The 16441-nt window shown below is 43.9% G+C and overlaps 1 protein-coding gene across 5 annotated transcripts in view; it reads right to left on the minus strand.

Moving 5' to 3' along the window:
* Nucleotides 1-205: 205 nt before the first annotated feature.
* The window catches only part of HS2ST1 (heparan sulfate 2-O-sulfotransferase 1), a 121695-nt gene continuing 105459 nt past the window's right edge, over nucleotides 206-16441 (minus strand). For all 5 annotated transcript variants that reach the window (XM_085882309.1, XM_085882313.1, XM_085882311.1 and 2 more), the window contains 4 exons: nucleotides 14231-14369; nucleotides 13064-13161; nucleotides 12326-12483; nucleotides 206-1438 (listed from right to left, as the gene is read on the minus strand). In XM_085882309.1, the coding sequence (XP_085738435.1) occupies nucleotides 1212-1438; nucleotides 12326-12483; nucleotides 13064-13161; nucleotides 14231-14369 (622 nt within the window). In that variant the 3' untranslated portion in view covers nucleotides 206-1211. The remainder of the gene's footprint in view (nucleotides 1439-12325; nucleotides 12484-13063; nucleotides 13162-14230; nucleotides 14370-16441) is intronic.

The raw sequence follows: 16441 nt of genomic DNA on the forward strand, positions 1-16441 counted from the left end.
TCGAACATGCCGGCACACCCACCTGGGTTCCCTTTCGAACATGCCTGCACACACACGCGTGCGCGCACACACACACACACACACACACACACACACACACACACACACACACACACACACACACACACACACACACACACACACACACACACACACCCATCCGGGTTCCCTTTCGAACATCTTTGACATTTTTTTTGCCATCACATCTTTTTGAACATCTTTTTATTTCTGAACATCACATGAACATCTTTTTGGCCATCTCAACTCAAAATCACCAAGTAAGATGTACAAGGGATCCAAGGTCCAAAGTCTTATTCAATGTCAGGCCTTGTTTTTGATAAGAACTATATTTGGCTGAATCAGAAGATGCCACCAACAATGTCGAGAAAACAAAATTAATCTAATGCCTTTCCAACCACCAAATCCCCAAATTCCACAACCATCCAAGCCCCCAAATTCCCCCAAACATCCAAGGCCCTGGGTTCCCTTTCGTCCATGTTGTTGGGACCATGCTGTTCCCCTAACCCAAACTTTCTCCAAACTCCCCCCACCCCAAGAAATTTTTTTTGATACATTAAAGGTCCCAATGATGCCCCCCCCCCCCAAAGGGCCTGATGTATTTTGAAAATGTAAATGTGGAAAATAAAAAAGAAGAGCACTGCACTCGGTAAACTGAACACATTTCAAGCTAGAGCACTTCCATTACAAAATAATGGCGGGAACAAAAGAACAACAGCAAGAACAACACCACCTTCATGGTCTTCATTCCATGGTATTTACACTGAAGGTGCCGTTAGTTCACCTTCACAGCATATTTAGCTGTAAATAAGCCAGGCTCAAAGGTGCATTGGCTCTCCAAGCAGTGGGAACCCTGCACACGAGTCATGTAGATTCAGCGATTCATTCTTTCAATTAACATTCGTTCATGCGACTACTTGGAAAACAGGTGTTCATAAAGTCTGTTCCTCTGTAACATTCGGTCGCTGGGTTCAAAAGTGCGACTGAGCAAGCAAAGATAGACGCAGATTTCAGTCCGGAAGCCACATCACTCTTAAAGGAAGTAGTTCAACAACCCTGGGAGAGGACTCGAAGAGACGCCAAGGGCCAGGCAGTCCAAGGGAAGGAGTTGAGAAGAATTGGGAGGTGGGTTGGGTGGTGGGTATGAGGGCAAAGGGTAGCACAAGCAAGGTGAGATGAGGATGAACAATGTGCTAGGCTTGCTTGGGGTAAATCTTCTCGTAGAAAAAGCTTTGTGCGAGTGGAATGAGTTCCCCATCGCGCTCCCTCACCGCGTGCGCTCGAACAAATGCAAACTGCTCTCGAGCAAACTCGTAGAACTCCTGCTCGAGTTTCCAAATCCCCGACTGCTGCAGCCGCCACACCGTGTCAGCCGTGGGCTGTTTCTTCTCAGATGTGCGGCGTAGATGAGAGCGCTTGCCTACACACAATGTCATGCATGCAAAAGTGTCAGCACCAACTCACACCAAAGTTATACCAAGTCATGTATGGAAATGGTTCACAAGTCATATCAATTACACTTCATTAATGGCCATTATTTTAGGGATGAAACTCAACCCCCTTTGTTTTTTGTAAAGACTGTTGAGACTCGTAGGGCCTCGTAGAGTTTGGTGAGCAGGGCAAGGTGCCAGACCGTATTGAAGGCACGCGGTATGTCTCGGGAGATGGTGCTGATTTCATGTCTGGAAATGTCTCTTCATGTCTCTTACTCTCTCCCCCCCCCTATTTAAAAGCTATCATAATTTTTTTCTAATTCAGCAGTTTAATTTTGGGTGAGGGCACAAAGCCTCTCATCTTTCAGTGTCATAGGCCGTTGTAGTTGACAATCATATCCAGCAGTTTAACTTTGGTTGTGGCAAAAGAGCCCCTCAGCTTAAAACATCCAAAGCCTCTGTACCCAGTGATCTTCAAATGTAAAAGCAGAAGCCTGAGAGTTGCCCAAGAAGAGTCAATTTGCCTTTCAATCGCTTCTTCTTGGTTCTTAATCTTTTAATCTTACCCATCTGCCCTAAAGGCAATGTATCCTTCACTCAGTCCTCCAAACCAAAGACAGTCAGCGCATACAATGAAAAACATCCCTTCATAAGTCTATATTTTGTGCCCTTGGCTCAATCATGGGCCACATGTCTCTCATCCGAAAGACAATTCCTTATTCTGCATTTAATTGTCCTGATCGTTGCACTAGGATTTCAAGGTGATGCTCCATTTGCACCTGATGGGACATCTTGTATGCTATTTGTGATATCTACAGTTTCAAGTTAAACTGACAGTGTGGACTGATGACCCACTCTCACGATCTATGTGCACAAAACACAATGACAATGAGGATTTGTTTGTGATGTGAATATGCGCCGTCAAGTTCAAACACTGAAGCAAATATTTATTTTGTGCTTTTCTGTAATCATGGAGCACCCAGTTTGAAATGTCCATTAAACCATTTAGCAAACACATCCTCTCAATGGCAAAGGTGGTTGGCAAAATGGTCAAATGTCACAGGCTTGGTCAAGGAATTAATTATATATATATATATATATATATATATATATATATATATATATATATATATATATATATATATATATATATATATATATACATGAACACAAATACCTTACAAACCCTCACAGCTAACAGCTTAAGAACAAAAATGTGACGAGAAATGTGGGACAACAATGAGCTGATACTCTAGGTCCCCTGCCTTTTGCATGGTTTGAGGAATAGATTTGTGTAATATGAAAGCTAAATCGTGAATGTTTTTTGAAATATCGCATATACAAGCCAAGTTACCGAGAAGGTTGCCATAGAAACATAATTCAGCCAATCACAGCCATGATCTAATCAGATTAATATAACGTCATGAGGAATATACATCTGTAATACGAAAGCTAAATGTTCAACGGTTTTTGAAATATCGCGCATACAAAAGTACATGGACAAATGAACGATCGGTCCGACGGAGCTCATTTTAATGTCCCCATCTCTGACCTTGTTGGAGGAGCTGGGGACAAAAACAGGTACAAATGGACACACACGGATGGACAGATGTATTGAATATGGACAAAGTTACTGAAAAGAGTGAGAGTGTTCCCACTGGAGGAACCACTTTGCACTAGACCCTTTTGTGGAATACACTCTCACTGCATGGTGAACTAGAATGGCACTTGGTAGAGTGCATACCTCCACCAGGCTGAACAGATTACATTATGTATTCCACTGATAGACCAGATCTGAATCCAGACCTGAACAAATATCTAATCGATTCTTTCTTGTCACACACCCAACCTATACACCAAATTTCGTCCGAATCCATCCATAACGTTTTGAGATATCCTACTCAAAAAATAAACAAACAAAGAACCAAGAAAGATGTCATGCAAAGCATGATACTTGCAAAATCCATGAAACAAATTTGACCTTAAAAAATATTCGGTGGTTGAATTCAATGATAAAATACACAAATCCTCTTAAAATTTCGAGTCAAATGGATGAAAATTGACATTTTTAGAAATGGCTATGTTGACTTTTTGGCCGACGTTGACCTCAAAAATACTTGTTCATTGAATACAGTGACCTGATATGCAAATCCTCTTCAAATTTGAAGTCAATGGCATGAAAATTGAGGATTTTAGAAATCTCACTGAAGTTGTTGACCTTTGGGCCTATGCTGATATTTTGGTCGATGTTGACCTCAAAAATAATAGGTGGTTGATTTCAATGACCAAATAAGCAACTCCTCTTCAAATTTCAAGTCAATCAGATGAAAATTGAAGATTTTAGAAATCTGGCCCATGTTGACCTTTTGACCTTTCAACGTCAAAAACAATTGGTGGCTGAATTCAGAGACCTGATACACATGTCCTCTTCAAATTTTAAGTCAATCAGATGAAAATTGAAGATTTTAGAAATCTGGCCCATGTTGACCTTTTGACCTTTCAACCTCAAAAACAATTGGTGGCTGAATTCAGAGACTTGATACACATATCCCCTTCAAATTTTAAGTCAATCGGAAGAAAATTGAGGATTTTAGAAACAGACTGAAATGGTTGAGCTTTGACCTAGGTTGACCTTTTGACCTTTTCAACTCAAAATCAATCGGCTTCTTTCTTATGACCAACTATACCATTTGGTGAACTTTTGTGAAGATCAGTTTCAAAGGGTGGAGGAGCTCTTTGTGAGCCAATGGCCATCCATATCTACTGCCCAACTGTGTCTGCAGACATCCTCCTGCAGTTGGGTTACTTTTTCTTTGGAGGTTGGTGGCAGGATTTGCACTCTGGCCACCGTAAAACCCTTCATTCCACAAAACATTCCAAAAGCATGAAAAAAAAAAATCTGAAAACCCACTCCGTGGGAGTACCTCCTGTGCAGGTTTCCTTCCCAGGGCAGCTCACCGGATGACGGAATTGGGGCAAAGCCTTCGGGACCCCCAATCTTTGATGATAGGAAGGAAACCATGAGGTAACCTTCCCAGTTCAGATCGCAGTAGTGTGTTTAGGGGTGGTGCTTTGGTGTCGTCCACCAGACGACAGACTCCTTGGGTTAATCTGAGGCGGTCCCTTCGGGTGGGTGCCTGGAATGTCCTAGCCCTAAGAGAGGATGATCACCTGTCTCTGTTATCATCTGAGCTCAAGTGTTTGGACATCGGGATTGCAGCTCTCTCTGAGGTTCGGAGACCGGATTGCGGCGAGATAATGATGGGTGGTAACACCTATCATTTATTGGTCTGGTCGCTCTGATGGTTACCATACCCAAGGAGTTGCTGTAGCTGTGTCCAATAAGCTGACTCCAATGATAATTGAGGTAACACCAGTCAACGAGCATATTATGAGACTAAGGATTCGTCACTCCTTGGGTGTTAATTCCCTAGTCTCTGTTTCTGCTCTGACTGAGGCAAGTGATCTCACTGTGAAGGACGCATTCTATGCCACGCTCAAGTCTGTGGTTGATCAGTGCTCCAAGCGAGATACTCTTCGAGTCTTGGGGGATTTCAATGCATTGACTGGAACTGATAGGGATGGTTATGAGACGTGTGTTGGTCCTCATGGGTCTGGAACAGTAAATCAGACAAGCACCAAGTTCCTTGACTTTGCAAGAAGTCATGGACTTAGGGTGGCTCCTTCATGGTTTCACCGCCCACAGGCTCAGCGCTGGACTTGGTATTCCAACGCTGGCGGTGTGGCAAAGGAGATTGACCATATGCTCGTTGACGGTCGCTGGAGGATGATCCAGAACTGCAGGGTCCACCGGAAAGATCAGTTCCTCAATACTGACCACAGGCTTGTTGTAGCAACTCTAAAGTTGCACCTTAAATCCAGGAGAATGGCACCATCCCAACTTCTGCTGGATGTTGGCAAGTTCAAGGATGAGAGGGTTGCTGAGGAGTTTGCACACAGGCTGAGTGGAGATTTGTGGGGTCTGGGTGCTTTGGAGTATCCTGATGCGTTGTGGAGTGCCTTCAAGACCACCATCCTTGATGTTTCCGGTGGATGTCTTGGAACTCACCAGAGGACAAAGAAGAATTTTGTCTCTCAAAGGACACTGGATACCATTGACCAGAGTTGCAGAGCCAGGCTGAATGGCAGAGCTGAGCAGTTCAGGGAGCTGAGGCGTAAAACTGTATGTGTGCTGAGGGTGGACAAGGAGGCCTATGTGCGAGGAATCTGTGAGGGGGTAGAGCATCACCTGTGGTCAAGTGATTCTCATCCTGCTTACAGGGGAATTCGCGCATTGCGTTCCTCCAAGCCCGTCCCTCGGTGTACTGCAGTTGGAGCGGAGTGTGGTAGGCTCTTGACAGAGGAGTCTGAAGTGAAGGCCTGCTGGGCCGGTTGCTTTGAGCGGCTGTACCAGGCTGATTTGCCAGCTGTCGAGTTTGATGTCAGGGGTGTTACAATCCCAACTGCCAACCCGTCAATCAACTGTGGTCCACCTTCATTTGTGGAAACTCAAGCTGCAGTGAACTGATTGAAATGGGGTAAAGCTCCTGGGATCTGTGGCATCCATGTTGAACATCTCAAGGCTGGTGGTAATGCTGTACTCATGTCAATGCATGCAGTTCTGTGCAATGGTTGGAGCATAGGCATCATCCCAACTGACTGGAAGAGGGGCCATGTTGTCCCGCTCTAGAAAGTGAAGGGTGATCGCTAGGACTACAACAACTACTGAGGAGTGACGCTGCTCTCAGTGCCGGGCATGGTGTTTGCTCGGACAATTCTTGACAGAGTTTGCCACCATCAGCTTGAGCACCAGCGTCCATACCAGTCAGGCTTTACACCAAAGAGGTCAACGATTGACCGTATCCTTGCTCTTCGTGTCCTCACCGAACGCAGACTAGAGTTTCGGGAGGGGCTGCTTGCAGCCGATGTTGATCTCGGTAAAGCGTTTGATTCAGTGAATCGGGATGTCCTCTGGAGGATTTTTGGTCTTCGTGGGGTGCCACCAAAACTGATCAATCTAATGTCTGAACTCTACTCGGGTACTGAGAGTGCTGTGAGATGTGGTGACACCATCTCTGACTTATTTCCAGTTGTTACTGGAGTTCGTCAGGGGTGTGTACTGGCCCCCACACTTTTCAGCACTTGTATGGACTGGATTCTAGGGAGGATGTCGGAGAGATCAAGCTGCGGTGCATCATTTGGGAATGTCAAGATCTCTGACCTTGATTTGGCAGATGATGCAGACACCTTTGCAGAGACTTTATATATCCTTTTGGGGGTCCTCGAGGTGCTGAATGAGGAGTCAGAGCTGCTGTGATAACAGGTTTCTTGGGTCAAAAATAAGATCCAGGCTTTCAATGACATCTTGGATGCTGCTATCCTGTCCGTACCTGTTTGTGGTGAGGATGTTGAGGTCGTGGAGAGATTTACTTACCTTGGCAGTGATATTCATGTCTCTGCTGGCTGTGAGCCAGAGGTCAAAAGATATCTGGGTCGGGCCTGGGGAGTCATGTCTTGCTCTACGGATGTCAGATTTGGACTCTGACCAGGGATCTGAGATGGAGACTTGATTCCTTTGGTACCAGGTCTCTTCTGAGAATCCTTGGCTGTCACTGGTCGGACTTTGTGTCCAACGAGCGGTTTCTGAGAGAGACTCAAATGAGATTTGTTACTTGCATAGTCTGTGAGCATCAGCTTCGGCTGTATGGACATGTGGCTCGTTTTCCTGATGCTGATCCTGCTCACCAGATTCTTTCAGAGATGGAGCCTCGTGAGTGGAGGAGGCCAATGGGCTGACCACATGCCTCGTGGTTGCAGCAGGTTGATCAGCATGTCAAAGAGATGGGGATGGGCCAGGCATCTGCGTGGGGGATGGCCAATCGAAGGCCCCTGGAGTCCCGGCGGAGAGTGGACGCAGTGACCCATTGCTCCGGCGCATGCTCCCAGACCTGACCTGACATGATCTGGTTTAAAATTGTGACCTGCAGGTGATTGATATCGAGACAGACAAAGAAACTGACAGACAGAATCACAGACTAGACCAACCAATACACTTGCAATTCTTCAATTTCACAAGTAACAGACAGACAGGGGTGAAAACATAACCTCAGTCCACCTTCGGTGGCGAGGATAGGAAAAATAATGAACGAAAAGCCATCGCTGTTTTTCGCTATATCCATTGTGTGTCAATAAAAGGTTAACCGCTTCAAATGACCTTTTTAGGTCATCTCTTCGAGCATGACCTAATAATATGGGTGTCGATGTCCTTCGATCCGTCCGTCCATCTGTTCACAATGAAGTTGAAGCGGGAGATCTGCTCATTAATGATCCTGATAGAGGTCGATGAAACGTACACGATGGTATGACTTTCAAGGTCACCGAAGGTCAAGGTCACCGAAGGTCAAGGTCAAGGTCACGAGGCTTTTGAAGTTGCGAAAATGACGATTTTCAAATTCTATCTCCTCCGCCATTCTCAAGCGATCTTGAATTTGATTGTAGCATATGAATGTATGGGACAATATCTAAATTTGGTCGGGACGGATTTTCGATATTCGCTTTCGTTTTCATGTCACGTGACTTCAAAGTTGGCAAAAAATGCGAAATTGACGATTTTCAAAATCTGTCTCCTCCTACATTTCTCAAGCGATCTTGAATTAAATTGTGGCATATGAATGTATGGGACAATATCTAAATTTGGTCGGGACGGATTTTCGAAATTCGCTTTCGTTTTCGTGTCATGTGACTTCAAAGTTGGCAAAAAATGCGAAAATGACGATTTTCAAAATCTATCTCCTCCTACATTTCTCATGCGATCTTGAATTTGATTGTGGCATATGAATGTATGGGACAATATCTAAATTTGGTCGGGACGGATTTTCGAATTTCACTTTCGTTTTCGCGTCACGTGACTTCAAAGTTTGCAAAAACTGCCCTACCTTCAGGAGGCTATATATTCTCCACCGGGCATGGTAAAAGTTTGTGAATACTGTCATTGCATAGCAGCTGACCTTGTCTTTCATGTCCATTCGAAAGAATACCGATATCTTCGAATACGGACACGTCACGTGACTTTGAATTTTGCGAAAACAGCTTCATGTAGTTGCAAAATGATGATTTTCAAAATCTATCTCCTCTTACATTTCTTAAGTTATCTTGAATTTTATTGTGGCATATGAATCTATGGGACAATATCTAGATTTGGTCGGGCCGGATTTTCGATATTTGCTTTCGTTTTCGCGTCACGTGACTTAAAAGTTGGCCAAAAATCCCTCCTGACCCGAGAACACCACACCCAAGTAACAGGAACTCATGCTTGTTTCTCGCAGAGATGACAGTCACTCCCGCATGGGTGTATTTTATATTTATACATTTTCCGCCGAAGGTGCAAAAGTTTCAAAACCTGAAATGTAAACGTTGGCATTTATTTTCAAAATATAATTTTGTGCGCGCGCGCCAAAATGCCGAGTCATCTTTAATCAAACTGTGCAGTTCGAGCTGCGCAGTAGAACTGCGCAGTAGTCTTCGGTCATAACTGAACATTGAGAACTTGTGGTATTATAGAGATGACCGTCACCCCCACACAGGGGTAATTTAATATTTATACATTTTCCGCCGAAGGTGCAAAAGTTTCAAAAACCCGAAATGTAAATGTCGGCATTTATTTTCAAAATATAATTTCGTGCGCGTGCTCGCCAAAATGCCGAGTCATCTTTACCCAAACTGCGCAGTCGTCTTCGGTCATAACTGAACATTGAGAACTTGTGGTATTATAGAGATGACCGTCACCCCCACACAGGGGTAATTTTTACTTTTTGTCATTACCAAAATTTTGTTTTGTTTTGCAGGAGTGATCAATGATCTTTGGAGAAGCCATTCAAGCACAACCAAGGTATTCTGTGGAAAAATGACATTTTTTTACAGAGCCAAGAGTAAACATTGTCAAGTGGTATTTTGAGACCAAATCAATTGCTTCTGTCCAGATGAGGTTCTGTCTGAATATGGAACGCATCCCAGAAACAGGGCAAGCAAGCTAGCCATTTGGAAACTTGTGAAAGTTCAAAAGTGAAGGGACGATTCTCAACATAAACAAGAGGTCTGGTCGCCCAAGAAGTGTACGGTGTGAAGGAAACATGGAATAAGTTTGTGAGTCATGCAAAGTCTGAAAAAAATCACATCGACAAAGATCGGCTGAACTGGGTCTCACTCCCAGCAGTATCAGAACAATAATGAAACACGATTTAAACCTCTTCCCTTACCACATCACAACAGCCCATAAATTGACTGATGGGGATAAAGCAGCGCGAGTTGCTATGTGCGAGATGCTGCAGAAGAAAATGGAGGCAAACCCAAGCTGGATTCGCGATGTGTGGTTTAGTGACGAGGCACACTTTATCTATCTATAATTCCAGCAATGTATGTGAGCGTGTGTGCGACCGCTGTTTCTCGACAACCACTGGTCCGATATAATTGAAAGTTGCCAGGTATATTGCTGGGGTCCTGTGGATGTGCCTTTTCAAGGTTTGATATTAATCGGATAAGTGGTTCCCAAGTTATAGCCATTTATTTACCAACCAATGAAAGGACACGTTGCTGCGTGGGCGTGGCCAATGGGGAAGAGAACCTCAGCCGCGTTCCCCATTATAGGTTACAACATATGGACTTCCGGAAAGTGAAGACTTCGTGTATTCTAATAATTTCTCGATTTCTTATGCACATTTATAGATAAACACAATGCCCCAATCCAGTTGTCATTTACGAGAGCGAAGGAACGGCCTGTGTAGTTGTTTGAAAGTTTTTTCTTCTTGTTTTTCTCTTCCCTTCTCTTTGTGTTTTTCCTTGCGATGACATTGCGAAAAGGTAAAATACGTTGGCGCGAATTGAATAATTGTCCATTAAAACTAAATTGCGAATAATCGTAACTGCGATATGCGAACTTCCGGATAGTGACGACTTACTGTATTCTTTCTTGATTTATCGACTTGCTGTATTATTTCTTTCTCGATTTCTGTACTTTCTCTCGATTTTTCTCGATTTTCTTAAACACAATGCCCCAATCCAGTCGTCGTTTACGACAGCGAAGGAACGGCCTGTATGGTTGTTTGAAAGTTTTTTTTTTCACATACGGCCACGCACGTACGGCCATGTGAGAGCGAATGAACGGCCTTGTGGTTGTTTCTGGCACGCGGTTTGAATTTTTTTTTGTTTTTTTTGCATGTACGGCCATGCACATACGGGCACGCACTAGTAATAATAAAAGATACTAAAAGGCTGGCAGTATACATACAGATGTTTAAATCAGTACAGCCAGCTATTTTTGTAGATGAACCAAAAAAAACAAACATTTTACCGGTTTGCAACTGTAATTTTATTAATCACTGCAAAGTAGCATGTTGTACCACTTCTCCCGATTATTGTAATCTCAGGTTGCATATTTATTTTAGTTATCAAAATATGATCTCAAACTGGAGAGATTGCTGGGTTCATAGGACATCAGTATATTATGCTTCTTCTGATTGGCTCATTTGACTGATTGACTGCGACCGGGGTTGTGGATCCACCGTTTGGACAGGTTCTGGGCTGAAGGGATTGAAACCTCGATGAAAAACGGTGCCCAGCTGATGATCCGGGCAGTTGGGAAATCAGTAAATTGCTTATACGTTAAGGTTATCACTTCAAATAAAATAACTTTTGTAAGTACTTACCAGGACATAGTGTGTGTGTGTATGTGTGTGTGTGTGTGTGTGTGTGTGTGTGTGTGTGTGTGTGTGTGTGTGTGTGTGTGTGTGTGTGTGTGTGTGTGTGTGTGTGTGTGTATGTGTGTGTGTCTTCTTGGGACTGCGGTTCAGTAATTGGTCTTAATTTTGATTTCACAACAATGGTGCTGTCAATTCAAACATTTTCTGGGGAAGTCAACGTCCAGATGAGGTTGAAGGGAAGTCGCTTAAGGGTCGGAAAATCACTGCTTTTGTGGCTGTCAGCTACAGAGGTGTGTTTGGACCGTGTTGGTTTGAAAACAAAAACGGAAGAACGGTTACCATCAATCAAGAATGATACCAGTCAATTGTCAATGCATTTTACGAAGACTTGAAGCAATCGATGAGCACTTGCAGCCCTCCGGCGACAGTGGTTCATGCAAGACGGTACTACCTCGCATATAGCTAACGAAACAATTGCCTTTCCACGTCAAAGATTCAGACAATGAGTTCTCAGTTTGCGTATGGAAAATGAATGGTCTCCACACAGTCCCGACCTCAATCCACTGGATTTGTTCCTCTGGGGAGCTTGTAAGGATAACGTTTACAAGGAACACCCCAGATCTGAACCTGATCTGAAGGCAGCAGTTGAGGCTTATGTGTAGACAGTAACCATTAAAACTTGCAGAAACGTCATTGAAAACTTCGCAATTCGTGTGAATGCATGTTGTGTGCGTGAGGGTACTCACATCGAACACCTCAACTATAAGTGCATTAACGCATCATGAGTTTCATTTCTCCATGATTTGGTTTTCATTTTCTGAGTTAATTTTTAGTTTTATTACTCAATGTCTTGGTTCGTAAAGTTTTGAAGTGGTTAACCTTTTATTGACACACACTGTACAAGGTTGACAAGTCCATTAACATTTAACTTGGTGGCAACTTGTTAAGGACCATGTACCGACTCATGATGAAGGGTCGATGGTTGAGTTTGTACCAGGAGGATCATGTGTGGATTAATGATAAAGGGGATTCAATGATTGAGATTGTGGAGATCCAATTGAAGACTTATATGAGAGACTGCCCGATTATCATTGCAAACACCATACCAAGAGCATGAGCGCAAATCAGTAAAACAGAAATTGGAATTAAAATGTGTCAGCGGGAGAGCCAAACACAAACCTTTCCTGAAGAGCTCCGTAGCGCCCTTGAAGAAGCGTGGTAAAATGGCCTCCACCATCAGAATGAAGTCCTCGAGTTCTTCAGTGGTTCCCACAATCAGGTACTCATTCACGAGGTTCAGCTTGGCCTGGTCCAGTGCCCAATGGCTGCCAGCGTTCCTGTGCAATACCGATAGCAACAATTTTCCGTTTGCCATTTCCTTTAAGGGTGTTTTTGAAATGGCGCAAAGTGCGTCCTGAACCTACCTCACTATCCAACACCGATTTAAAAAAAAAATTGTTGTTCAGGTTGTTGCACAACCTGTACTACGTGATCAAATCCATGTAGCTCTAATGCCTTTTATGCACATTTTAAAGAGAAATTCTGATAATGCAATCAAGCAGGTAGTGGTGAGCAGCTCTCGTCTCATGTCCACAGGTCCACAACATTATTGTGGTGCCCGAATCCCAAACCAGAGCGACATCTTTTTCACTTTTTTAAAAATTATTATTTACTTTTTACATGCATTTTACCACTCGTGTTTATGTCTGTCTATGTAAACTTCTTTACAACAAACAGTTTGCATTGCATGGCACGATGAGAGTGTGGCCACCAACAGAAACATAAAAAAGGAGTGTGCGGGTGGTGTGTGACCAATGTTGTGCACTACATCCCACAAAAGGTGTGCATGTGGGTGTGTGTGAAGCTGTGTATCATATCCAACAAAACGCGGGTGGTGTGGAACCGCCGCTGTGTTACCAGCACTCCGCACTGTGCCCACAGAAGAATGGGATCTGCAACCAAAGTCGTTCTGGAGCACAATCTGGGCCTCCCTCGAGGACACACTCGTCAAACGTCTGCCAGAGGCGGGAGAAAAGCGAGCATACTCAAGTAGAACAAACTTCATGCCCAAAAGCCTCGGTGAAGATAAAATGCAGTTACAGATTACAACTAGAGGGGGAGCACTCGGTAGAGTGCAAAACCTCCGCCGCCAATACTGCGAGGTCACTCAAGTGAACCTGATATCTTATTCATTCAATTTGACATCAACAGTGCACACAGAGTTATAGTTTGCAACCTTCCCTTTTACTTTTAACTTTTACATACTCAATTCATTCGTCAGAACTACATTCCTTGAGACAGAAATTGATTTTATGTGGGTATATCCACCTGAAGTTCCAAAATCAGCCGCAATTATAATTTTGGCATGTTTTTGTTGGAAATCACTTATAACATGTAGAAATGCAAAAAAAAACAAATTTTGTTGAAAAAAAAGTTGCAAATTTTTTTTTTTCTCTAACAAATTTTTTTTGGGGGGGGGGGAAGTGGGGGTTGGAAATCACTTAAAACATGTAGAAATGCAAAAAAAAAAATTCAAATATTTTTTCAAAATGGCCGCCATAGCGGCCATATTGGACTTTGGACCAAGTCCAAAATCTAATGGCATGATCCTTGGACCATACCTAATCCCCCCACCAAGTTTCGTCGAAATCCGTCAAGGAGTTTTTCCGTAATACTGTTCACAAACAAACAAACAAACAGAAAGGGGTGAAAACAGTAACCTCCGATCTTCGATGGCAGAGGTTAATTAAAGTAAAATCGTTTTTATAAAATAACCAAAGTAACGAACATGGTTTACTATGTTTGGGTGAAGATGGTTTGCTGTAGCTAAAAACGCAACATGCTATTGAAGACAAATTGTTCTGATACAACAATAAATTTGTATTTTTTTTAATATAATCTTAACTAAGATGTACATTAGGGTGCATAGAGGAACCTGAAATCAAACAGCATCAAAAGAGAGTTTAGTGGCTGCTGTGTACATGCCATAATACAAGACTCCTCCATATGTCGGAAAATGTCAGAATGCTCCCCGAAAATGCCGTAAATGTCGGAAAAGGTCCGTTGCATGGCAGTCACCCATACCTTCTTGTCTCCTTGCTTGCGACGTCGCAGGCCAGGGCGGTAATCATCGCCAAACCGCAGGAAGTAGTAGTAAGACACCAAACGGTCAATGGGGTCCCGAACAATGTTGATGTAGAGTGGCTTTTTGGGGGCACCAAACCTGGAACAACAAGGTTGACAAGTCCATTAACATTTAACTTGGTGGCAACTTGTTACGTCTGTCTCTGGAGTATGCTTTCCTTCCATCCTTTCCCTCTCTTCAAATGGCATCACAACCGACTCCGCTCGTGAGAATGCTGAATGTCTCAATTCTGTGTTTGCTTCCAAATCTTGTGTCCCCAACCCCTCACTCTCGGTAACCATCCTTCGCTGTCGTACCCAACTGCTCCTAGATGCTAGGTTTTTTTGCACCTGAGAAGTAGAAGGTTCTTTCAACCCTCAACTGTAACACTGCTACTGCACCGGACGGCATCAGCTAAAAGGTCCAAAAAACCAGCTCCGCTACTCTATCACATCTCTCTCTGCCCTTTTCACCCTATCATTTGCCTTCAGTAATCTTCTATCTGCTTGGAATCCATCATCGCAGTTGATATGAAATCCTTTCTTTTGTCCAACCACCTCATCTCAGATCACGAAATTGGTTTCAGACCAGGTCACTCCACCTTGTACATGCTGATTTTACTCACCAAACAATGGATGGAGGCCCTTAATGTCAGACATGACATCAGGGCTGTCTCTCTCGACATATAGTGCTTTTGATACAGTCTGGAATCTCACCTTGCTGTCCAAACTGTCTGCCTATGGCATTCAATGCCAACTCCCCACATGGTTTACTAACTCCCTATACCCTTGAACAAATGTGTGGCACTCAGCAGAATCCTTTCATCTTCTTCCCCATCAAGGCTGGAGTGCCCCAATATAATGTACTGGACCAGTCCCATTCTTGATCATCATAAATGATCTCTCTGATTCTCCATAAAATCCTCTTTATCTATTTGCTGACGACTCAACCCTCTGCCATGACATCCCTCACGGAATATGTTTTTCAATCCTGACAAATATCACTCTCAGTATCTCTCTACGAAAGGACCATCTGGCAAACCCTCCCATCCACTTTCTCAACAACCCTCTCAAAGTAGTTCAGTCACTCAAGCTCTTGGGTCTCACTCTTAGCCATGATCTCTCTTGGGCAAGCCACATTTCAAATTTGGCCTCCAAAGCCAGACACCGACTGGGCATCCTCCATTGTGCAAAGACCTTCCTTGGCACACCTGAACTCCTATCCACATATAAGGCTTTCATCTGCAGCTTGGTGGACTACTGCTTCCCCCCTTTGAAGTAGTTACCCTGCCTCGCATCTTGCTCAGCTTGACGCCATGGAGCCAAGGCCCGAGAGATTATTGGAACCTCCTGTGATGAAGCGGAGTCTATGGGTCTATCACTTTGCCATCACAGACAGGTCGGTCATCTCTGTCTTCTACTGCCTCCTTCCATGCTTTGTATCCCCCAGGTTTCTGCAGGGCACACATGGTTCACCATCAACCCCCTTCTGGTAAAACTACCTAAACCCAGGATCACTGCTCACCTCCACTCATTCATTCATTCTTCTTTGTTCCCCACCTATGAATCCAACTTTTACATTCTCTTCAATCTCATTCTTCCCTCCAGGTCTTCAACGCATCTGTTCACCACCATCTCAGATGGTCTCCAATTCAAAACCATGATCTTTTCTACCCTCGTTAACTCCCCATCCATCGGAACCATACTCTGTACAGAGCATCGGTGCTACCGGAGCAGTCTCCTGGGGCTATTGGGCACAATCCTGGACGGGTCGCCACTCCAACGCAGGATACTCTAATGGCTCAATCATCTCAGTAAGCTGGTACTCATTTTGCCAACCTCAGAAGGATGACAGGCTGAGTCAACCCCACCTGGTATTAATTCAACGGACGAGCGGGATTTGAACTCAGGACGCTAGGATCCCAAGCCCTTCACCCTCACCATCAAGCCAACACCAAGCATGCAAGGACCAAAAAGTCCCAAAAATTCCCCGACTGTTCAACTCCCCCCCCCCCAATCTCTACTCCTTCCAAATTCCCTTTTTCCCCTACCGAGAGTTTCCTTCTGTATCCGTCTTGTCCACCCGGTGCATCCTCTCCTACCCCCTTCATTCCTTCCAACACTCATCGTTTGTCGAAGTCTACCTCTATGTTGGCGTTCAACTCTGCGTTT

This window comes from Eptatretus burgeri, chromosome 5 (genome assembly GCF_056783735.1).
Source record: "Eptatretus burgeri isolate ZD-2024b chromosome 5, Ebu_testis_v1, whole genome shotgun sequence".
Lineage (NCBI taxonomy): Eukaryota > Metazoa > Chordata > Myxini > Myxiniformes > Myxinidae > Eptatretus > Eptatretus burgeri.